At 41.1% G+C, this 25,991-nt stretch overlaps 1 protein-coding gene across 3 annotated transcripts in view; it reads left to right on the forward strand.

Moving 5' to 3' along the window:
• Positions 1–17,815, forward strand: part of GREB1 (growth regulating estrogen receptor binding 1) — a 103,698-nt gene extending 85,883 nt beyond the window's left edge. For 2 of the 3 annotated variants that reach the window (XM_042446657.1, XM_042446659.1), the window contains 11 exons: positions 2,650–2,752; positions 3,868–4,026; positions 5,895–6,037; positions 8,762–8,923; positions 10,708–10,912; positions 11,481–11,655; positions 11,738–11,956; positions 12,719–12,854; positions 14,468–14,668; positions 15,901–16,039; positions 17,286–17,815. In XM_042446657.1, coding sequence (XP_042302591.1) covers positions 2,650–2,752; positions 3,868–4,026; positions 5,895–6,037; positions 8,762–8,923; positions 10,708–10,912; positions 11,481–11,655; positions 11,738–11,956; positions 12,719–12,854; positions 14,468–14,668; positions 15,901–16,039; positions 17,286–17,449 — 1,806 coding nt within the window. In that variant the 3' untranslated portion in view covers positions 17,450–17,815. The remainder of the gene's footprint in view (positions 1–2,649; positions 2,753–3,867; positions 4,027–5,894; positions 6,038–8,761; positions 8,924–10,707; positions 10,913–11,480; positions 11,656–11,737; positions 11,957–12,718; positions 12,855–14,467; positions 14,669–15,900; positions 16,040–17,285) is intronic. The other variant, XM_042446658.1, reaches the window with a different exon arrangement.
• The last annotated feature ends 8,176 nt before the right edge of the window (positions 17,816–25,991 follow it).

Raw genomic sequence — 25,991 nt, forward strand, 5'->3', positions numbered from 1 at the left:
ATAATAATAATAATAATAATAATAATAATAATAATAATAATAATAATAATAGTTTATTTATATTTCCTGCCTCTCCCAAGAATCGAGGTGGGATTACATCAATACAATAATACAATAATACAGATACAATTGATAAAATACTAATACTGAATTTACCACATTCCTATTAGTCTCTAAAAACAGTTCATCAGTAGCCACTAATCATACTCGAGAGTGGAACATCATCATAAGCTTTTATATGGAATCCGATGGATAAGCCCACACCGGAAGAGATCTGTTTTGAGTGCCTTCTTAATGGCCTCTAAGGTATTGATGAGACGGATCTCTTCCGGTAGTCTATTCCATAATTTTGGAACTGCAGCTCTAAACACTCAAACTATGGGAGGTTGTTGTTAACCTAGTATTATGATGTTTCAATAGGTATTTCCCTGATGTTCTGAGAGTGGGGGGTGGATTATGTAGGGAGAGGCGTTCCCGCAAGTAACTCTGGCCCGAGCCATGTAGGTCTTTAAAGGTGATGACCAACATCTTATATTGCGCCCGGAAGCTAATTGGCAGCCAGTGAAGAGATTTTAACATGGGTGTTACATGGTCAAACTTAGATGTGCCGGTGACCAATCTGGCTGCCGCATTTTGGACCATTTGAAGTTTCCAAACTTGGTACAAGGGTAGCCCCAAGTAGAGCGCATAACAGAAGTCTGAATGAGAGATTACCAGTGCAAGTACCACTGCTTCAAGGTCCTTTCAGTCCAGGTAGGGACGCAGTTGGCATATTAACCGAAACTGATACCAAGCACTCCTGGACGTCGCATCTATTTGAGATGACAACTGCAGAGACGGATCCAGGAGTACTCCCAAACTGCGAACTTTGTCCTTTAGGGGAAGTGTGACCCCATCCAGGACTGGTTGACAAATCTCCATCCCTGGACTTAAAGTACCTATCGTGAGTACCTCCATTTTCTCTGGATTCAGCTTGAGTTTGTTTCCCCTCATCCAGCCCATTACCGGCCCAAGGCAGGCATCCAGGGGAGAGATGCTATCTTTAGTCACTACAAGAGTCGGAGAAATAGAAAAATAGATTTGGGTGTCATCAGCGTACTGATAACACTGCACCCCATGTCTCCGGATGATCTCACCCAGTGGCTTTATGTAAATGTTAAAGAGCATGGGAGACAGAATGGCGCCCTGAGGGACGCCAGATGTCAGTTCTCTTTTAGAGGAGCAACCGTCTCCCAGCATCACCATCTGGAATGTGCCTGAGAGGTAGAAACAGAGCCACTGGAGCACAGTGCCCCCAATACCTAACTCTCTCAGGCGTTCCAGAAGGATACCATGTTCTATGCTATCGAATGCCGCTGAGATGTCCAAGAGCACCAACAGGGCCACACTTCCCCTGTTGATGCCCAGACGGAGATCATCGACTAAGGCGACCATGGCAGTCTCAACTCTGTATCCTGCCCTGAAGCCGGTTTGAAATGGGTCTAGATAATCGACTTCATCTAAGACAACCTGGAGCTGGAAGGCAACTGCCCTCTCGATCACTTTGCCCAAGAATGCTAAAAGGGAGACCGATCTGTAATTATTTCTCACCAGGGGATCCAGGGAGGGGCTTTTTAAGAAGTGGTCTGAGAATTGCCTGCTTTAATTTTGATGGAAATCTTCTCTCCCTGAGGGATGCATTAATTATGGATTGTAATAGTGTTTTGTTGCTTCTCCTCCCTGGGTGGTCAACCATGATGGGCATGTCGTCTTCCTAACACTTCCAAGAATCTTGTCCACTTCATCGATATTTACAAACTCAAAATGATTACCAGCAGAATGTGTGGGACCCGAGACTAATTGGGACAGGCCGAGCTGCACTTGCCAGATCTTATGAGCCAGCCTTGAAGGGGATGTTGAGGTCCCTCAGGACAAGAAGCCTGGGAGACTCCAACACTAGCTCTGAGACCAGCTGTGTCAGCTCAGCCAGGGAGTCTGTTAGGCAACGGGGTGGACGGTATACCACCAGACTGTCCCTAGCCTTCAGGGTCAGGTAAATACACTCAATGTGATCTGTTTTCCAGATAGGACCAAGGCAACCCCCCCTTCCCCTAACCTGCTCCTTGACGGCATACCTGGCTGGGAGGGCTTTAGCCCAGGTCACACTATTGTCCTTCCTCAGCAAGGTTTTCGTAAAACAGGCCAGGTCGGCATTTTCCTCCTTTAATAAATCATAGATTATGTGAGATTTATTCCTCACCGACCTGACATTACAAAGGAGCAAGGTAAGGGTCTGTGGTATGGTTGGGATGACCCTCGGTTCTTTTGGGTTAACAGGGTGAATGGAAGGCGAGATAGATATTATGCATCGGTCTCATCTTCCCTTATAATTCATTTCCACCCTGGTAACACTATATCTCCTATATATATGGCCTTACATATTCCCACTATAAAGGTTATAACCAAATATGGCTTTACATAGCACCAGCATAAAAGTTTTAAGAAAGTAAAAAAATGGAGCATTTCTGAGTACCAGGAATGGAAATATAGAGGGAATGAATGTCAGGGATAGACTTTGAAATTAGGCAGCATTGGCCTATTAAATTAAAGTTTTCCAAAACAAAACGCAAAAATATTCTTAAGTGTCTGTTGTTGTTGGCTTTTTTACAGATAGGGAAGACAGGTGCTTACTTACAGTTCCTCAGTATCTTGTCCAGAATGCTAATTCGATTGACTGAAGTAGATGTTTATAACGAGGAGGAGATCAATACTGGTATGTTCTTCATGTAGAACTCTTTCCTTTGGGCAGCTATCTTTAGTTCTTTGGTTAATTAACAACTGACTTTTATGCTTTTTATCTAATGGAGACCCTTTACAATCTTCCCCCTTTTAAAAAAATGATTTTTCCCCATAGTTGAGCATTTTACTATGCATTGCTTTTTACTTTCCATTTTGAGCTTGTGTGCATTCTTAAGAGTTGTAACCCATTAATCTCCTGCTGATGGAATGGCTCCAGTCAGTGAAATAGGGAAGGAGCAATTTACATATACCCCATAGTCATCTGGTGGCTCAAGGAAGTTGGGGGGTTATATATAGCAGATGGAAGTCGGAGAGCAGTGATTGTGAAGAGGAGGAGAGAAATGGACAGTTCTCTTGCATGTTCAGAAGTCCACTTGCACTATGTTTCCTTGCTCTTATTATGTGTCATCAAGTTGGTTTCATATTATGGTGACCCTGTGAATGAGAGACCTACAAGAGACCTAGGGGATTATCACACGGAGGCACTTACCATTGGTAAAACATTGGCAAAAGGTTCCTGGAGCCTTCCTGAAGTGCAAAGGTGTGGTAGAGCATCATGCTTCTAAAACATCATTGAGGCGTCCCACTTCTCTCCCGTCAACGAAGTGTTTGTGGAGCAGCCATTTTTTTAATAACGGGATCTTCTGTTATTCAAAAGTGATCCATGAACACTTCATAGACTTTGTGCTTCAGAAACGCTCCAGGAACCTTTGGCCCATGGTAAAGCTCTGTGTGATAGGTTCCCCAGTTATCTACAGCCCTGATCAGATCTTGCAAACTCAGAACCATTGCTTCCTTCATTGAGTCAACCCACCTGTAACAATGTCTTTCTCTTTCCACCCTCTTTTCGACTTTACTGAGAATTATCACTATTTCCAGTGATATCTTCTCATGATATGTCCAAAGTATGATAGACACATTTTAGTCATCCTGACTTCTTTCTCAGGCATGATTTGCTCCAGTACCAATTTATTTGTCTTTTTGGCAGTCCATGGTTTTCCTGTTACTGCACACAAAATCCAGCTTATGCTGCATCATCTATTTGTGTCTTAATATCTTGTAAACTTTCTTTCACTTCCAATGCTACAGAGCTTAAAAGAGAGTCAGATCCATGTTACCACCAGCCAGGAGATGCATGGCCTGATCTAGACACATTTAAAAAGATTCCTTTTGACTATACTATCCATGACCCAAAATATGAGGATGCGAGTCTCATTTGTTCAAGAAGCCAGAAAACAAAGAGCGAAGGTCAGAATTTTCATTTGTTTTCTTGTATTTTCTGCTGGTGTTGGTATTTGATTGGAATTGTGAGCATGGCAAATTTATATTTGGAATCAAGTAATTAGGAAAATAGTAATTATGAACAATGCATGTAGCAGAACAATTGTGCGTAAATGTGTAAAATTTTGAAAAAATATTGACACAAAACTGCATTACAGTAATATGAAGTAACTGGAGAGCATATAAATATGTTTTTAAAAAATCCACAGAAAAGTTATACGGTAGAAAAAGTGTCATAAGGAACTGTTAATTTCTGTGAAGTTTTGGCTCTTATTTTTTTTAAAATTATAAGCTCATGTGGAAATCGGATGGAAAAAGTATGACCTTTAAAAAGTATTCTCAGCATGAATAAGTCTGACAAAGCCACCCAGCCCTGGGGTGAGCAGCTGCAAAGGCTGGGGCCCCAGTGGTCTCCAGTGGACCTTGGAAGACCATTCCCTACTGTACCACTTGCCACTAGGGTTGCCATATCTCAAGGTGTAGCCTCTCTTCTCTAGTTCACAAGCAAAGGGAACAAATCTCAGGGTAAGAGAACTGTCTCAAAAAGTGTGTTTCCTCAGTTAAACAGTATATTCATTTGAATAGTGAACTCTGTGCAACTGCAGTTGATGCTTAATGTAACCATGTAACATCGCCAGAGCCCACATCCTATGACACCAACAGCCCTTTCTTCTCAGATTTTGGTTCTAATATCTCAAGGCCTGAGATGGTGCTGATCTTGTTGGCCAATCCACTACTGATTTTTTTTCTTTTAATTTTGGTGCAGGGGGGATTTTTGAGAAGACTAAAAATAGTCCTTCATGATCTCCATGGTGCACTTTTCTGGGAAATGTCAGCTGTCCTTGGATCCTTAAAAATGGCTATGAGGCCCACACTTTCCCCACTTCTGGTCTAGCCCTCCTAATTCTGCATCTGCACATGGCTGGAACTAAGAAAAGAAAGAGCAGTGACTGATTTAAACTGCCAAAAGCACACATGTGCACAGGATTGCTGAGCTGTAATCTGGACACTGATGATATAATCTAAAAAAAAAAAAAAATGATTGCTGTATCTGTAGCTCCGACTATAACACTTGTGCATTAAACTGAAGTAATGTCTTCTAGAAGCTAGCTCTGAGAACTGGCTATTAAGAAGATGGTTTTTTTACTGGAAAAAAACAAATAAAAGCATTGTTTCAGTTAATTTAGCCATGGATTTCTCAGTTAAAATAATATTTTCCACATTCTGCATACATATGTAATGGATTTTATGAAGATCCTCATTTTAGTTTCTTTTTCCTTTCCTTTTCCTTTTCCTTTTCCTTTTCTTTTGGCATGCATCAACAATCCTGGATCTGTTTCAATTATATCAAAAATGCTTGACAATTATGATTAAAATTCAAAGTAAACTGAATCTCAGACTAGGTTATATTCATGATATATATGTCCCTCTCATCACTCCACACTCCAAAATAAGAGCTTTGTTCAGTCCACATAAAGGTCATGCTTTTTAACCCTCAAAAGTATATCCCTTACAGTATAAGCCAAGTAGAAACTGTAGTCTGAATAAAAATGATTAATGTATTTTTATTCAGATTATAAAATTTGTGTGCTAAAATGTGAGTAATGTCTCCTGAGCTCTGAGCAGAGCTTGTCAATATTATTATTATCACCACTAGATGGTGGCAGTAGTATTTAGATGGTAATAAGAATGAGTACTGTGTCTCCAATCGCATGAAAAAATTACAAGGGAGGGGGCACTTTTGATTGCACTAACTATAGTTTCTCTGGAGGACAATAACCTCTTTGTATTGATCAGTGCAAACTTAACTGATACAGTAAAAACAAATTATACAGATAGATCAACAAACAGAAAGCAAGAGGACTTGTATATGCATCGCCAGACAACTCGGATGAGGTTATCAAAATACGCTGCTTACAACACTTATCATCATTGTGAACAGTGTCATCAGTATATGGGCTTTAACCCCAGGTACCAGGTAAGACTTATGTGACCTTTAAAAAACAAATCCAGCACCACCCAAAAAAGTTCAAATACTGCAGAAAACAATAAAGCTTGCACTGGGAATGTGCATGCTTTGTGTGGAAAGAGTTGGACAGAGCCATGCACACAGGGATGTAAGTAGAGCAGACTGGGGCAGTATGTTTATTTAGGCTGTAATCCTACTCAGCTGGATTTTTCTTCTTCTTTTGAGTAGGCATGTATACATTTGCAGTGTGACTAATGATGAAAAGTCTTTCTGTTAGGGTTGACACATTGAAAACTGGAGACAGTTCCTGTAGTTTTAATGGTTGTGTTTCAACAGTGTTGAAATTCCCACTTCCATTAAAGCAGTGGTCCCCAAACTGTGCCCTTTAAGGGATTTTGGATTTTCAGCTTCCGGAATCCCAGACTATTCGCCAACATGGCTGAAGCTTCTGGGAGCTGAAGTCCAAAATCTCTTAAAGGGCACAGTTTGGGGACCACTGCATTAAAGGTATCATTGAAGGTACAAGTTTTCACTCTGGCAACCCTCATTTCTATCCTGCTGTTTGATTGGTATTGCTGGGAATTGTCTATCTGGAAGTATTGATTGACTGTTTTGAGCCATTAGAATGAATGGATTTTATGTATTATTTACTATGGTGGAGTAGTGGCATATTTGTGTGTGTGTGTTTTTAATTATTCTGCCTTTTCCAAAGGAGTTTGAGTCAAACAGCATAGGTGGTCCTTCTCTCCCATCCCATTTTATCCTTACAGAGGCCTAGTAATTATATTTAAGATACTCTGGACTCAAAGAGCCAGTGTGGCATAGCGATTTGAGTGTTGGACTATGACTTTGGAGACCAGGGTTCACTTCCCAGCTCAGCCATGGAAACCCATTGGGTGACCTTGGGCAAGTCATATGCTCTCAGCCTCAGGGGAAGACCATGGCAAACCTCCTCTGAACAAATCTTGCCAAGAAAACCACATGACAAGTTTGTCTTAGAATTGCCTAAAGTTGGAAACAACTTGAAGGTAAAGAACAAAACTCTAGATTCAGCGATGTAGTAAACCCAAGGCTTTCGGGGTTGAAGCCCCAAGACTTTTTGATTAGCGGGGACTATCACATCATCTACCATCACCACCTCTTTGGTTTACCTCTACCCTGTGAATTTAGCTGGATTCCACAATAGTAGCTGGAGGGGAATGGATCTTCTCAGTATATTGTTGTGCACTAGCCCTGTTGTAATCCAAAATATTTGGAGGTGGTTTGGTCTTCAGTGGTCAATTTGAAAAAGACCTGATCCCAGTGGAGAGGAAGATAATTTCTAATAGTCTTCCTCTTCACTGGGATCACACATTATATCATTCAACCCAGCCACTTGTGGTTTTGGGCTTTCCTTGGTGATATTGTCCTATACACTGTCAAGATGAGGTCTAGTATTTTAAAATTTATCACTGTCTGGACTTAATGGTCACATGGTATGTTTATGTATGGAAGGACTATTTAGATGGCAGTGTGTATCATTTTGCTAACATCTAAATATGGTAAGCCAGCTCTGCTGCATTTGGGATACCTCCTGCGCATTCTGCTGAGGAGGTCTCTGGGTACCTGCCCTCAAAGTCCTGTCCTAATAGCATTTCTGCAGCAGTACTTTATGAGATGTTAGGGGTTTTTTTTAAGCTATCCATGGCTGTCCCAATGTCATCCAGTGGGATTTATGGTTCCGGGTGAATATGAGGCCAGGTTATTCCAGTGCTAGTTCAGTTTCAGAGCCTTACATTTGAGCTTGGAAAAAGTGGCATTGTAGTCACTGGGAGATTCTCAAAGTCCAGGAAATTTAATATTTATTTGCAAAACAAAAGAGATTCTTCTTTGCATTCCAACATGTCTCCATCCTTTGTGAGGTCCAGGGCTCTTTTGTTAAGTAGAGGACATTGAATTTATCAAGAAATCTTCATGCTTGCATCAGGAAAAGGTTTGATGGTGTTGAAGTAAAACATGCCAATCCAGTCCCAATTTTAGAAGAAATTTTGTTTTACCTTTGTTGAGGGAAAAACCTCGAGTAGTGGGGTCCCAGCCCACTGGTTCTCTTTTTTACAGTTCCCCTTTTGCATTAATGATGTGCTATCTTGACAACCAAAAACAAAACAAAAACAAAAAACAAAAACAAAAAACAAAAAAAAAACCATTTGGGGTAGCCATGCTGGCCACAGAGTGCCTTATGACTGTCATGATAATGTCTGACCTTATACTTGCTGAGCCTCTGTTCTACATACATCACCACAAATAGCCACTAATTTCTAAATAAATGTTTCCCTCTGTGCCCATTAAGGCTTGTTTCAAGCTGAAGCATAATGTCTGTATTGATGAATGCATTTTGTTTATGGCCTGTGGTCTTTTCTTTCATCATTGCTTTAATAGCTATTAGGCATGCATCAATATCACAGCTGGTAAAACAGAGCCAGAGTATATGTGAGCTGGCTCTAACATTAGGCAGAGTTGGATAGCTCTCAGTGCTTGAGTTTTTGGAGCACATAATTGTGTGTGCTATTCTGCCAGCCCTGGGCTCCCTACTTTTCTGCAGTCAGGAGCAATGGGTCCCATTGCCAGTTGTTCAGTAGTCCAGTCAGCTGAATGTACTTTCTTGGGGGCAGGATATCTTCTTGGTTTTTTGTATCAGAGAACAAAATATATGGGGCTGCCCCTGGTTTTACTGTTATGATTCTTCTTCCTCAGCTTTATGAATCCACCTTGCATGCTTTCGCCTTTTCCTATTCGATGCTTGGAGAGGAGATTCAGCTTCACTTTATCATCCCCAAGTCGAAGGAACACCATTTTGTCTTTAGCCATCCAGGAAGACAGCTGGAGAGTATGAGATTGCCTCTTGTTACAGATAAGGTAGATAACAAAGAATATGAGATGTGTATAGATCCTTTTTGCCATTTTACAGAATATGAATGGCCTTCCTTGTTTTGATTCTGATTCCCAATTATAATAGAAGTGGATTATTTATTTCCATATAGTGTCTTTGGTGCAAAGACAGTCTATGGATCACCCAGGCAACCTGTTTATCTCTTTGGACCACTTCTTAGATCACCATTGGGACAGAAGTTTTGTTGCTGTATGCCTTCAAGTTATTTCTGACTTATGACAACTCTGAGGTGACTCTAACACCATGTTTTCTTGGCAAGATTTGTTTAGAAAGGATTTAAAATTTATCACTGTATCTGAGGCTGAACTTGTACAAAATCATCCAGTGGACTTCCATGGCTGAGTGGGTATTTGAACCCTGGTCTCCAGAGTCCTAGTCCATCACCCAAACCACTACACCACACTGTCTCTAAAGGGACAGATATCTCCATAAATGTACACATTTTAGGTTTATCACATCACTAGATCTACGTCATAGAGTTTGGAAGGTTACTTAGAATAAAAAACTAATGACAGGTGGATGTCATCCATGACTGAGTAATAGGATGATACTCTGGTTACCATTCATCATACTACCACTTGCTCAATTGTGGAAGAATTTAAATCATATTACATGCATCTTTCTTAAAAACACATCCTTCATTTCATTCATTCTTCTTACAACCAACTTTCTGAATTTTCTACCTTATTTTATTCATGTATAAAATGTTACCACTAGGAATGCCAGTATGCCCCAGGGAAGAAACTCTTCTTTCCACTTCATACCTTTTATGGGGAACGCTCCTTATTCCCCTTAGTCACTGTCAACTATGTATATCAATATTCAACAGTTTTGTCCTCACATTTGGTGTTGTTTTATTTTTTTTCCACTTTTCTCCCTGCCGTAGAAAAAAATAACTGTTTCTGCAGTTGTTATTCAGTTTTTGCACACCTTGAAATGTTTTTCAGATTTCACTGCAGAAATACATGTGGGGTTTTGCATGAAAATTGTGAGTTTTCATGGGAGGAAAACAATTTTGTACAAAAACAAAGTTTCCAGGAAGGCACACTCTTTTTTTGTTCAGAATTGCTGGGTTTTTGCAGAAACCCCAGCAATTTTGTATTGGAAACCATTTTTGGGGGGACAGGGGAGTGTCTACAGAAATTTTGGTGGGAGTGCGTGGCACTAATCACTATACTTTTCAGGAAGAAAATCAGTGTGTATTTCTGCAGAGAAAAATGTGTTGAAATGCTGAAGGATGTGTGAATGTTGGGCAAAAATCGTATATAACATCCTCTCTGTTATTCTTCTTGACTGGGTTTCCTAAGGGTTAGGATCCCCATCCTTTTTATTTATTTTTTTGGCTAGGATAAAAATAATAGCATTTTCCCCATCTTTACCATTATCCCTTGTTTTTATGAGATTGCTCACCTCTAACATATTCTGATACATTGGTGCTTGCCCTTGTCTTATTCATTTAGTTTTGGCTCTATTTCTGTTTCCACTGTTATTAATATGAACTGTTGGCAGTGGTCACTCTTTTGTTAATATTGGGGTAATCAAAGCAATTTTGTTCTTTTAAAACATTTCAAATACTTGTGTTGAAATCTTTAGATAGCAGCAAAGCCACTTTCTAGTAAAACTGACAGAAGTACATCAACTTCATTAAAACTGGACCAGTTCATTCATTGTGTTATTTACCCCATTCTCTCACCTGGCCTGCCTGCTTATATTAATGAACTTAATAACACAGAGATTCCTAATTTTGCAGAATAATGACTACATAAAGAGCCCTACTTTTACTCCTACAACTGGACGCCATGAACATGGACTTTTTAATCTATACCATGCGATGGATGGGGCCAGCCATTTGCATGTTCTGGTTGTCAAAGAATATGAAATGGCAATCTATAAAAAATATTGGCCCAATCACATCATGCTTGTTCTGCCAAGCATTTTCAACAGTGCTGGAGTAGGTAGGTATATGCTGGAATAGTAACTGGTATGAATGAAATAAGGCAGCAAGTTTGAATTGACTGGATGAATGTGCTAATTAACTAAAACTGTGGCTAATGGTTAAGATCATTAGATCCCAAACCTCCCTTGTTCCATCCACCCCCATCCTTGTGTTTCCTGATATTAGAGTTTCAACATCAGCAAGTTAGGGAGGCAGAACTGTTTGGACATTGGGCAAAGGAGATCCTGTAGGTCCTGGAACACTCTCTTAGAGGCCAAGCATCTGCATCCCAGTGCACTTTACCTCTCATTTCCTTCAGAATTCCTTCAGAATGTTAAAAGATACCTATTCTGAGGTTTTGTTAGTGTGCAGATATTCAATTTGATTTATTCATGAATTCATGAACAGAGAAGTTATTTATCAACTAAATGTTCCTTAATTGGCGGACAATCCAGCAATTATATGTATATTGAATGTGGTGTAGGGGAAGGGAGATATTTGTTTATATAACCAAGAATTTTAGATGAATTGAAGTGCCCAGTTTTTCCACTACATTCAAAGACTTCTTTGATTTGCTTTGGTTTTAGGTGCTGCTCACTTCCTGATAAAAGAGCTATCTTATCATAATCTGGAGCTTGAGCGAAATCGGCAAGAGGAGCTAGGGATTAAACCCCAAGATATCTGGCCTTTCATTATCATTTCTGATGATTCCTGCGTAATGTGGAACACCGTAGAAATTGATTGTCCTGGGGACAGGAAAAAGTAAGGGATCATTTCTTTGGAGGTAGTATAAACTTTGTTTTGAATTATTTAGTTCCTAATTATTTCCCCAATTCTTTTGCAGCGAATACACTTGGACAGAAAGGAACATTTCCCTGAAGCAAATTCTTCAGCATATTGAATCTACGCCTAATGTCACCCACTATGCCTTGATTGGGATGAGGAAGTGGTCAAGTAAAACCAATAGTGGAGAACTCAAGGAGCCTTTCTCTTGTTGCCACGTTCATGACTTTGTCATACTGAATGTAGACCTCACACAGAACGTGCAGTATAACCAGAACAGGTTAGCCAGATCTGCTGAGGGAAACGTATGATTGCAATAGACCATATATACTTGTTAGATCTAAAGAGCTGCAAGATTCTCCTGTTCTTCTTTTGGTTTAGGCCCTGTGTTCTCTGATAAGAGATGACAGGAACACCTGCTCCATTTACATAGTTGGGGAAGTGCTTTGGATAGAGAACCTCTGGTTAGCCAGATGTGGACCTCCAGGAGGCTAGATTATGCCTAAAGGCCAGAGGAACCTTTCACTGGTTTGAGGGCTACATTAGGCATGACTTCATATGCAAATCTGCAGTTAACATGTGCATTTTTAAAAATGTAGGCCTTAGGGAAGCTGATAAAGATCAGAATCACAGCATTTGGAGGATTAATTCTTTCATGCCCTGCTGCGGTCCTGATCAAAGTTGCTCCACTGAATACATTGCTTATATTGGGAGGATGTCCCTGGTATAAAACATCAACATCATGGCTAGTTTGGCTCTTGGTTTCAGAGCAGCTGTATCAGAACATACAGTCTGTTTTACTTTATTCCCATGCTCAGAATATAGGCAGGATATAAATAAAATGAATGAATGAATGAATACTGCTAGGTCTTATACTTGTACCAGTTTGTTTGACATCCGTCAACCTACTTTCTGTTGTCACTGGGACATGTTCTTAATTTTTATACTATCCCCAGCATTGTGTTTTCCATGCAGTTGGAGACATATTGGTTAATAAATGTATATTGTTTCTTAAATTCTGTGCTCCACTCTCTCTCAACAGATTTATGTGTGATGATGTGGACTTCAACCTGCGTGCCCATAGTGCAGGCTTACTAATTTGTAGGTTTAATAGGTTCAGCGTCATGAAGAAGCAAATTGCAGTGGGTGGACAAAGATCCTTTCATATTAAGTCAAAGGTGAGAGTGCAAAAGAATCTTTGCTACTATTGATAAAGTAATGCATTTATGCATTAAGTTGTTTCAGTGAAAGGACCTGATGTTAGACCTTTTTTTAGAGGCGAGCCTGTGTCCTGCAAAGCTTGAGCTACAGTTTATACATTTGAGCTATTATTTACATTGGGTGGAAGTATGGGAGGCACTATGCTCCTAACAGTGACAATCTTGTGTCAAGTTCTCTCTCCCCTCCCACAACATTTAGTTAAAATTACAAATATTTCCCCCTGCCTGTTAGCTGTAGCCTATGATGGTGAATATAGTGGAAGGATCAATGTGAAGAAATGTAATGACTGGCTAAACATTATGGAGGTGAGCAGGATAACAATTCACACAGGGCTGCTATTTTCTGGAGCGGTCCTGTGTTGATTATCAGGTGTCATTCCACACTTGACATTCGGTTCTTGTAACGTTAGTGCAGAAAGCACTCCTGTACCATTTATCAGTTTTCTTCCATTATTTGATAAGCTGTTCTGCCAATCTACAATATTCCCAGGAAGTCATGCAGAATGGGGAATCAAGAAGCACAGCGCTTTAACTGAAGTCCATAACACACTACAGAAATAACCCAGTTTGAGACCTCTTTAACTGCCCTGGCTCAGTGCTAGGGAATTCTGGGAACTAGTTTTGTAGACATTTAGCCTTTCCTTTCAGAGAATTCTGGTGCCACAATAAACTACAGTTCTTAAGATTCCCTAGCATTGAGCCAGGTCACTTAAAGTGGTCTCAGAGGTTATCTTAGCTTTGGGAAGTTTCCAGGCCAAAGAAAAAGTTGGATGCAAATACATTTGACAGTGTTCTGCTGTATGTCAACTAAGGGCACCTTTCTATATTTCAAATTCAGAAAGATGTTTGCATATTAAAGAAATGAATGTTCAAAAGCCCCTCCTATAAGAACAGGAGAACTCTAATATTTCATAGTAGGATTTAAAGCCTTCACAAGCCTCTGTGTGTGATGGTGGTGTGGTCCAAGCAAGGATGTATCTTACTTCAGAGTGGCAGGATGAGCACTCCCTCACCCCCCTCTTATACCACAGGGGAGCCCTCTGTGAGAGATATAATTATTTTGAGTACGGATCATAGGATAGAATCATAGACTTGGAAGGGACTCCAAGGGCCATCCAGTCAACCCACTGCCATGCAAGAATAAAAGCATCCCAGACAGAGGGCTCTCCAGCATCAGTGTAAATGAATTAAGTCTGGGTCCTCCACTTTTGTTAGTTCTATGGTGGAGGAAATGGGGTGGTGTTTTGTTCCACATCTTGGCCATGCAGCAAGTATGTCTACCAATAAGCTCTAACCAATTAAATTGTGGCCATGTTTGATCCATTTCTGGCAGTGTGCTGTTAATGCCTTTTGAGTCTTGTCTTCTCTGCTTCCATAAATGCTGTAGGCACATGAATTTAAGAACAGTAACCTCTGAGTTTCCTTTCCCCCATAATCAGAGATCTTGTGATACTGTTACTTGCATTCATCCTTTTATTGGTTGCTTTTGCTTATATTCCTTTGCTAGCTTTAGAACAAAATTCCACTTTTAAGAAATTGGTTATCACCACATAATCATGTTTTCCTTTTAGGTCTCAGATAACCCTGTTACTATTGCCCCGGCTCAATATATATGTGCCCCAGACAGTAAACACACATTCTTGGCTGCTCCTGCTCAGTTGCTGCTTGAAAAATACCTCCAGTACCACAGTCATCGCTTCTTCCCTCTCTCAGTGAAGAACTATAGCCACCCGGTGCTATCTGTGGACTGTTATCTTAATTTAGGACCACAGGTAATAAACCAAGCTCTTTTAAATCAACATGTTCTTTGTGTAGTGGTCAGTTGGCCTAGGAATCTCTGAGCTAGACCCTCCTGGGACAGAGGTGTCTGCCTGCTTATTCAGTGGTTCTTGCCTGAACTACCATTGCCCTTTGTCCCTGTTCTCCTCAGTCCAGAGATGCCAGGTGCTGCCAAGGAGGACTGACCAGATGGATATTGGTACCAGCTGTGCTGGGCAATGAAGAGGGACCTCATATTCACTGTGAGAGCCAAAAACCAACAACAAAAGGAGGACATTTAGGGCAAATCTGTGGCCAGAATATCTGTGGGAACCCTGGAGTATTGTAGCAAGTGTAGATCCAGCCTTAGGCTTGCTTGAAATTAAGAGAACAGTCATTCCCAGTGCCTTGTTAAATTATTTAAAAGAGTGAATGCATGGCTTCTCTAGATAGAATATCAGATTGTCAAATGAATATTTAACCCTCAGTCTCTAGGATTTTAAAGAAGGATATACTGTAATATTGTGTGAGTTATTTTTTACCCTAAAAAGATTTCTGTTCTATTGTAGGCTATGCAAATGTCCATGGGTCTCAGGATCAAGTGTATTCTAACTCTATTCTAGCTTCAGAAGAGTTAGAAAACATATGTTAGAATGAAGATAAGATAAAATAACATCATCTATTCATTTACTTATGTATTTGTTTATCACCTTTCAATCCATTAGGGTCTCCAAAAAGATGTACAGCAAATGAAAGGAGAACAAGCTAAATCACTCTTTTACAACAAACTAAAACAACTTTTTAAAAAAGTATACAGTATATAAATAAATGTATACTTCTTGTACTGTGGGGTATTTTCTGACCCTAATGGATCCTATTCTCCTGCCTAAAAAGGAACATTAATTTATCCCCTTATGGGGAATTACTACAATAATTAGTGCCATATTTTCTGGAAAAATAGCCTCTGTAAGGAGGAGGACATTTTAATTTTATTCTTTCGGGACTGGTATGCTGAAAGCTTAGAAAAGTTACTTTTTTGCACTACAACTGGCTATCTGGCTGGGAGATTATGGGAATTATAGTAAAAAAAATATCATTTCCCCATGTTCTGGGTATACTTTTGCTTTAAAGTATGTTGGCCAAGAAAATATGAGGCTTGTTACTTTAGACATCAAATGCATAATTGTGCTTTGGACTAAGAGGAGACTTACCTTGTTTATTCTTTCTCTCTGCATCCTACTACCAGATTGCAGTTTGCTATGTCAGCTCCCGACCACATTCTCTGAATGTTAGCTGTTCTGATATGATATTTAGTGGACTCCTGCTATACCTTTGTGATTCCTTTGTGGTAGCCAGTTTCTTGAAGAAGTTCCATTTCCTGAAAGGTGAGAGAGCATTGCTGGCCCATCTATGTCTGAATGTTGATGTGTTTGCCAAAAAGAAGGCGGGAGGAAGGCAGACAGAGAAACAGATAGAGCAGTCATTCTATGTGAGTTCATTACATCTATCTCTATGATAGTGGCTTTTGGTTACTTCAAATATAACTATGCTACAATATTGAGAACGTCTAGTTTTGTGGCCTCATCACTTCCACTCACAATCTTGAAACAACAGAGTAGGGTTAAAGAATGGGTAGCCCTCCAACTGTTGTGGGACCAACCATAGCTGGCATAACCACTGTTGAGAGATGATGGTGTTGGTAGTTTGGGGTGCTACAAGTTTTCCATCCCTGCAATAGAAGATGTTCCTGTGGCTGCTTTTTAACTGTCCACAGAGGAATGGCTTATATATCAGATTAGATTATCTGTCTAGCTCAGTATTGTCTAATCAGCCTAGCACCATATCTTCAAGGTCTGAGGTCATTCCCATCATCTGCTACCTGATCCCTTTAATTGATTGCATTAGTTCCTTTTTGCATGCAAATCATCCACTCTATCACTGAGTGATAGTCCCTTCTTTTATTTATTCATTTATCTTCTTTTATATGATCATCTATGTACATGGCACTTCACTTTATGTCAGGATCGCATAGTCTTGCTAGATCAGTAGTTCTCAACCTTCCTAATGCCGCAACCCTTTAATACAGTTCCTCATGTTGTGGTGACCCCCAACCATAGAGGAGCGGTGTCTTGGTTCCTAAGAAAATCGAAAATATGTGTTTTCCAATGGTCTTAGGCAACCCCTGTGAAAGGGTCATTCGACCCCCAAACGGGTCACAACCCACAGGTTGAGAATTGCTGCTCTAGATCATCAAGAGAGTGAGGGATGATAGGAGTTACAGCCCAACAGTGCCTGCCGGGCCACATGTTCCACATGATTGAGGGAAGGACAAAAAGGGCTGTTGGGCCATATGTAGTCTACCGGTCACCCACCTCAGTATTAAGATGATTTATTATTTGTAAGCTGGATTTGTAACTCTACATTGACTCTCTATGTTGACCTTATTGTGTTGATTTTATTTTTTTAAAATGTTCATTGTTTTTATTTGTATACACTTTAACGATCATAAGCCATTTCTAGGCCAGCTTTGGAGTGCACAGAAAGTGATACAAACATATATATATATATATATGACAGTACTACTACCACCACGGACAACAGTGGTAATATCAATAATGGTAATCCCCACAGGTGCCACTTTATGTGTCATTTGCCAAGACAGGAATTCCCTGCGTCAGACCGTTGTCCGGCTAGAATTGGAAGACGAGTGGCAATTCCGACTAAGAGATGAATTCCAAACAGCCAATGCCAAAGAAGACAAGCCCCTTTTCTTTCTGACTGGACGGCATATTTGATGGGAGACAATCAGAAAAATTAATTCTGATTGAATAAAGAACTTGCCGACAGGCAAAAGGACAAAAAGAAAAGACTGTAATATTCAGACAAAGTTCTCAGAACTATGATGTAGAACATAAATTTAGGCAAATCTTGAATACTTGTATTAAAATTGTATTTTATTTTATCAGTTTATGTTTATAATTGTAGACATTTTTTGTAACTTTTATATAATTTAATGAATTTGAAGAGGTAACGCTTGATGTATTTGGATGGGTGGGTGGGGTAGAAGATGCCTTTCATTCTTATTGTGGTTGAAATGTCCCCTCTCCTGCCTTTGTGTATGTGTGTGTATGTTGTATATATTATACAAACTTTTTTCCAAACTAAAGGCTTGTGGCATATTTTCTCCCATTTTTGTTAACCCAGAACCCCGTATATTAAAAATGTTACAAGCTTAAGCTCAGATCCTACATAGTTTAGTATAGCATAAGAATTCCACATGTGGAATTGTGGTACAGCCATCCTATCACAGGGTGACCAGATGTCCTCATTTTCCTGGACATGTCCTACATTTCAACCTTCTGTCTAGAAGACATTACAAAATGTCCTCCATGAATTTATATTAGTGTTTTTAGATTTTATTTGGTAATGGACCACATTTTTCTTAAATGTTCTACATTTTATGGTGCCTCATTCCCCTTTGTGCTTAAGACAGCTGGTCACCCTGCCCTATCACCATCCCAAGGAATCCGGTGTTGCGCTGCCATAGACCCTCACCTCTGGCCATTTCATCACTAGTGAACAGCTGGAGAGGATCAGGGAAGCATTTGGTTAGATGCAGACTGGGGGAGATCTCCAGCCAAGATCCCAGGAGGTGTCAGTGGACAATGTCATCGATTGCTCACACTAATGGGAACATAGCTAGACACTTCTCTGATCCTCCTCTGTTCTGTGTGAACAATAGAATGGCTGGAAGGGGGGGGGGTCATTGCAGTATAACACTTGGCCCATTCACATTACAGAATTATAGTACTATGATTTTATTTTAGCTGCCATGGTTTCATCATGTGGATTCCTGGGATTGGGAGTTTTTTGTTGCTGTGTGCTTTCAAGTCATTTTCAAATTATGGTGACCCTAAGGTGAACCTAGGGGTTTCTGGGGCTGAGAGTGTGTGACTCACCCAAGGTCAACCAATGGGCATCCATGGCCAAGTGAGGAATCGAAACCTTGTCTCAAGAGGCACAGTTCAACACCCAAACCACTACACCACGCTGGCTCTTAAGGAGGAGCATTTAGAATTTTCAGCTCTCCCCAAACTACAAATCCCAGGATTCCATAGGATGGAACCATGGCAGTTAAAGTGAAATAATAGCACTATGATTGTGTAATGTGACTGAGCCCTTTGGGTTAGTGGGGGTGCCAGCTTTGGACATTGGGTATATGAAAAAGAATGCTAACTTTCACAATGTATCCACCCACCCAAAAGACATTTAAGTGTAAGTTGAACATATTCCTGAGCATGTCACTGACAGGATCTAGCCCCTGTTGTTTTGTTGCTAATGAGAATTGAGTAGAACTGCTTTGGACAAAGTGCTAAAGACAACATTACCTGGGAAATTGTCCAGTGTCAAATTCAGCAGAAGCAAATGGGAAGTGGGCCAGAGTGTGCCAGTGCAAATTCATTGCAATGTGGTTTGAATGAGAGAACTTTTCAGAGAAGTGTCTCTTATTTAATCCAATTAAAGTTAAAACTGACTTCTCATCCTAAACTCAGAACTAAGGCTTGTTCTGCATAATTTTAAAGATGCAGATATTTGCAAGATGCAGACATGTAATTGACCTTTCCCCCCCACTGGATATTTTGAGAAATTTTGACAGTGGGTAACATGAATTTGTTTAACTTTTTGCAAAAACAAACCTGCACAGACTAGTTAAAGCAAGGGGTCATCTGCACCGGCCAAATAAAACGGCTTCTAACTGTTTAGAAGCCTGGCTGTTTAGATGATGCATGAGGCAAAACTAGGTGAAAAGTGAAATGAAGCCATACTCTGGGGCTAAGAACCGGAGCAAAAAGAAATTGTGGTGCTCCAAATTAAGGTAGAAAATGTGCATCATTCACCAGCATATAAACACCCTGGCACCAATATGGGACTGCTGCAAAGCTGTAATGTGATTGCCAATAATGCAATGGACATAATTACAACATACACAAACCAGACCATTGGGGGCATGCAGGGGCTACATTTGTTGTTGTTGTTGTTGTTGTATGTCTTCATGTTGTTTCTGACTTATGATGAGCCTAAGGTGAACTTATTACATGTTTTCTGAGGCTGAGGTCACCCAGTGAGTTTTCATGGCTGAGCAGGGATTTGAATCCTGGTCTCCAGAGTCCTAGTAAAGCTCAAACCACTATGTCATGCTGGCTCCTACGGTTACATAGGAACCGTGCAAGTTCCCCAAGCCCCACTTACTGGTAAGCAGCTTCTAGATCTGATGGGGATCCATTCTTCTGTCAGTTGAGAAGTTCCTGCCTGATGTTCCCACTCTCCCTGGTGTCAGTGATCTCTGGTGAGAGGGGAATTTGCAACCAGGGTCCTTTTTCTGCCTGTCATGCCAGAGATTGGGAGAGGGTGGGTACATCAGGCAGATGCTTCTTGATCAACAGGGGAATGGACCTCCATTGATACCAGCAGCTGATTAAGTGGGATTTGCAGTGGTCTGATCGGAATCCACTACAATGCACCATAGTTACAGTGCTACACAGTACATAGTGGTCATACAGGATTCCTCTGACTACCTTCATAATGACCCTGTGGAGTAGGCCATATGGAGACATAGAGGCATGTAGTGAGAGATGGTCAAAGCACCATAACAATTCAAATTTTTAATCCTCCACTATGTGTGTAAGTTGGCCCTAGACAGATTGAATCTGATTGACACAGAATATTGTTGAGGTCTGAGTTATCCACCAGGCCTCCTCTAAAAACAGCTGCTCAAAAGGAGGCACATGCCTCTCCTCCTGATTTCTACTCCCCCAAACCTAATTTAATGCCTCCTCCCAATGGGCCAATGATGGACCTGTTTCTTGATCCAACAAAAGCTAAACCTTTGTGCCTTTCTAAGGTAATGAACTGTGGGTGGGTCAGCTGCTCCAAAGTTCACCATAGGCAATTAATAACAACAGGCTTAAGTGTAGGCTAACACAAACCTTTGGGGATGATGACTCTGCCACATGACAAATGGCCATGCTGTAGTCTAATGGCTTGCTTCCATTGTGAAGCTTAATCAACAATCCACGATGTTACCATGCTGTCATGGTTGCAGTATGGACACTGAAGAGTAATGGGATCTGAGGGCCACATCTTACAGTACATCACCACCTGGAGTGTGTGTAAAATGATGTGTAGGATAGAGGAAGGAAATGCGTGACCCTCCGAAATGTTGGATAGCAACTCCCAACAGCACTAGCCAGTGTGGCCAGCGATAAGGGTTGATGGGAGTTGTGTTCTAGCAACATCTGAAGGGCTTTCCTTCCAGGTTATGGTCAAAGCACCATAACAATTCAATTTTTTTAATCCTCCACTACATCAGTCATGTGTGTAAGTAGACCCAGACAGATTGAATCTGACTGACACAGAATATTGTTGAGGTCTGAGTTATTTTACACAGTGGACTTTTTCATGTGCACTTGCTCATCACACAGAATAGTTTCTCTGATGTGATATTTTTCTTTCTGCTGCCGCCAAATCTGGTTAACAGAACTATGAAATGGTATGATTTTTGCTTTGAAAATATAGTGTGAAATGTTGCTTAATTTTCCTCCCCTGGAACACCAGAACTTTTAAAACATTGTTTCTTTGGTTAAACAGAGTAATGTTAAGCCTCAATACACCAAAATAAGAATTTTTTATAATTTAGGCTGATGTAATAATGTGTCCTTATCTCACTCTCAGTCCTGTTAGAATACACAATGTGCTTCTCGTTCCAACGTGAATACACTCCTTTTTGATGACTGGGGTCCTTAAAGGAGAGTTTTATAAACCTCTAGTTCACTCTACTGTTTGAGGTAAATAATGTGTGGTTTGACCCTCGAATTAGGACAAGGGTGGAATCACAGCTGGCGTGGGGTGAGTTGGCTGGTGGCTGGATGGCATGGAGTTGGTGTATGTGTTGCCCAGGCTCTTGATTGCCTACAAAGGACCTGAAAGGTCAGCACCATTTCTTTCTTTTTCTTTTTCTTTTGCACTCCACACATATGTAAAGCTTTGAATTTTTGATCTTTGAATCTTTGCTTGCCAATAGCAACAACAACAACAACAGAGTTTATTTATATCTCCCGCCTCTCCAAAGATCGAGGCGGGATTACAACAATAAAATAATACAAGGTAATACAATTAATACAGAATATTAATACAATCAATAAAACACTAATATTGAATTTACCAATTCCTATTAGTACTCTAAAATCAATTTATCAGTAGTCAGTGATCGCAATCAAGAGTGGGGTATTATCATCAACCTTTATATAGAATCTGATAGATAAGCCCGACGGAAGAGATCCATTTTGAGTGCCTTCTTTAGATGTCCTTTTGAGCAGGATGACAGTTGGGAGGCAGTGAGGGGATCTAATGGGGCAAACACTATAACACTTTCCTAGGAATAATCACTACTGAATTCAATAGGATTTACATCTGAGTACACCTGAGTAGTCACCCACTTTCTTGGAATTTAAATGTAAAAAATGAGACCACAAATTAGAGGGGGTGGAGGCAGCACATGCAAAGGTTGAGATAATCACCAAGATAGAGAAGAGCTATTTGATTATGCAAATATATACGTGGATGACAGGAACAACAACAACCCTGCGGCTGCTGTGGTTGTGTGACTGGACATACATGGATATGGGGAGCACATGCACACAGTAGAAATACCTCCTTGTACCAATGTGACTACATGATAGTAGTCCTGTGTGGTTTTCCAAACTGATTTCAATTTGGATTAAATCAGGTATGTGTGGCAGTAAAGGGGTCGAGATAGGGCAGAATACTATGCTGTGGGACTGGGATACAGACCTCATGTAGATTCTGCCTACTTTTGCTTCCCAAATTGCTAAATCTAGTTGCAGAATAAATATCATAATTACAAAATTGGGACAATGTAATTTTTTGGAAGCAGATTCAAGATCAAAACCCTTTGTTCCATCTACAATAAAAATTCAGAACAGCTTCACATTATATCAACATCCTGTTCGCAATTATTCAGTTTCTCTAAAAAATATGTACCTTCAGATCTTGAATATTTAATGTGTGGTTACAGTCAAATATTGGACTTCACTAAATACATTTGGTCATTATTATTCATTCAACACTGACTCTAGGAATCAGCTTGTACTAGGTTGCTAAAAATAGTAAGGGTAGTTATATAACCTGGTGGAAAGATTTTACATCCCTTACAGAACAACAGATGTATCAATAAGGATTAGTATGCCAGATTCCAGTCTGTTTCAATAAGTCTGCATTATCAGACTGACCTGAATTGATCAAATGTGACCCATTAATCAGAATATGTGAAAAACTGAGAATTGCACTGAGGAACTGGACCAGCTTTAGCTGTGATACAGTTCAAATTATTCCAGTATAATTAAAGAAACCAATGACCGAATCATTTTGTATATTATTGATTCTATAGTTGGACCCACTGAAGTGGCAATGGAATGGACAACATGATAAAATAGGATCATAATTGTTGTTGTTGTGAGCATTCACATCATTTCCAACTAATGGCAACACTAAGGTGAACCTACCACAGGGGCTTCTTTGCAAGATTTGTTCAGAGGGAGTTTGCCTTTGCCTTCTTCTGAGGCTTCATGAGCTCTTCACAGGCACTAGCCTCAACAGACTGCAGTCCTGCAGCTTGCTCCCAAAAGCAGGAGTATTTTTTTTCCCCTTTGGGAGGGGAGGACATCCTCAGAGCATATCTGAGCTTGCTCAAATTTTCTTTCCATTCCTCCTCAAGAACACATGAAAATGTGAAGGGAAATGATATGAATGTCTAGGGTGGTTAGATGTGGAAAGTGTGCATTCCCAACCCGGGGTACCTACACTTCCAGGGAGTGCAAGATGGAATGTCAGGGCTTGCAGCAAAGAGAGATTTGCATCCTTGAGATGAGTCATGAATCAGCCAACTCTAAGAGTGCACTGAGAAGTAGTAGTACAGTCAGATCTTGGAATCCACAGAGGATCCGTTCTGGACCCCTCCACGGATACCAAAGGTTATCCCTTAAGGCAGTGCAGCATGTACATGCCCGCTAGTGTGGCCGCATGCACACGCCACCATTGGGGACAACAGGGCTTGCTGTCCACGGATGCTTAAATCCGTGGATGGCAAACCAACGGATAAGGACGCTCCACTGTATGTGATTGTGTTGTATAGATAGTAGTCTCATTGTTTATTTAATCAAAAGGAGAGAATTGTACAATTTACAATAGCTAACCATTTTTTCTGTATAAATTAGAATCTATTGCTCACTTTAGACTGGCATTTTATGCATTTATTTTTAAAATTCAATTTGGTATTGTATGTGGTTCAATCTGACGTTTAAAAATTAGAAATTAGACTTCTTCAAACATGATATTAGTTTCGTAGGGTGTGCAAACATTCGCCAAACATTTCCTAGAGGTGTGGGGCCTAGAAAAGGTTGAGATCCACTGCTCTAAATGAAGTTTCATTCCCACAGACCCCTTTAACATTAAGAGGAAGAATATTCCTTCACCACTGAAAAGTGTGGGTGTCAAGGGTATTGGCTTCCAGGAAACGGAAGGGAATCATCATGTGCAGAATGTGGCTGCAGAGCTGTTCTCGCCCCTGACATTCACAGATTAGACATGGATATTGGCAAGGACAAGCTTACGGACAAAGGGCTTTAAGCACACAGACATTTCCTTGTGGGTGTTTGAGTCTTTTCTGTGGGTGTCAGATCAGCTACACTCTGAGGCCTTGACAGTGGAACCAGGAGTGCATTCTCCTTCATTCCTGGCTCACATGAATGGAAGGGGCAAGGAAGAGTCAGATGGATGAAAGAGTCAGTGCACCTAACTCAACAGGAATGTGTGGAGGAGGAAGTGGCAACCATGTTACATTTCTTCATGTGCTGTGCTTTGATAAAAGTTACCCATATGAAATAGCCCAGTATAGGTCACAATGAAATTTTTTCCCCTGTTGTTGTTGTGAATTGCCCTTGAGCTGACCTTGACTCATGGGAACCTCATGGATTAGACATCTCCAAGACCTCCTGTCTTCTATTGCACTACTTAAGTTTTGCAGGCTCATGCCTGTTAACTCCCTAATTGACTATAGCCATGTGGCATGTGGTCTTCCTCTTTTTCTTCTACCCTCAACCTTTTCTTGCATTATTATCTTTTCCTATGATTCATGCCTTATGTTGTGGCCAAAGTACAACAGCCTCAATTTGATCATCTTGGCTTCTAGGGGTATTTCAGGCTTAATTTGTTCAAGGACCCATTTGTTTTTCTTTTGGGCTGTCCACAGTATCCTCAGCACTCTACTCCAGCACCACATTTCAAAGTGTAAAGAAACTTGCAACCATCATAATTTCACTTGGAGGGGTTTTTCATACATTTCTTGACAGGAAACAAAACTTCTTCTTCGTGGTCTCTGCGAATCATACAAATGGGTTTCACTGCGCCTGCGCAGTGCTGCTCGGAACCTACTGGAATCACTGGGCAGAGTTAACTCTGCAACATATTGAAACTTTTTGGCGGTAACTCCGCCCACCCGTTATAAGGCCCCTGCCTTCCCGCTCTTTTCCCCAGTTCCTTTTTTCCGCCGCGCTAGCTGCTTCAGAGGAACTTTTGCTTGCTTTGCTTGCTTGGAATCACTTTCGTTTTTTGACCTCGGACTGTATCTTGACCATTCTTTGTCTCCTGCCCCTGGTAACTTCGGACCTTCGGACTGTTGACCTCGCTTTTGGATTCTCCCATCGGATTTGACGACTTCGGAAATGCCTGCGGCTTTCAAGAAGTGCGACATCTGCAAGGGCAAGGTGCCCGTCCAGGACCCGCACTCCTCCTGCCTGCTGTGCCTGGGCCCGAACCACGACCCCAAGGCCTGCCCGCTCTGCAAATCCCTCTCCTCTCAGGCTCGCAAGAACCGTGAGTCCCGGCTCACTTCGGCGATCGCCCTGGGGAAAGTGCAGGAGGGAGGTTCGCGGTCCTCTTCTGTCCCGCTGTTGGCGCCCCCCCTTCATCATCTCGGGCAAGTGTCTCCAGCGTGGGATCGGGGAGACTCGCCGTCCCCAGCGTGGTGTGTGTCCCGGCCGGGACCCCTTCCACCACCTCCGATGTGGCCCGTGGCTCCAAACCGCCCAGTGCCACCGACAAACCCTCCAAGCGCCCCCATAAGTCATCGGGGACTGAGGGTACCGAGCGGGCCTCCAAACCGAAGAAGGGATCGGAGGGCTCCCGTTCGAAGGAGGCTACCGAGCCGGAGGTGCATCTCGCCTCGCCTTCATCCTCCAAGGCATCCAAGGGATCGCGCCA

The sequence above is a fragment of the Sceloporus undulatus genome, chromosome 1, assembly GCF_019175285.1.
Source record: "Sceloporus undulatus isolate JIND9_A2432 ecotype Alabama chromosome 1, SceUnd_v1.1, whole genome shotgun sequence".
Taxonomy (NCBI): Eukaryota; Metazoa; Chordata; class Lepidosauria; order Squamata; family Phrynosomatidae; genus Sceloporus; species Sceloporus undulatus.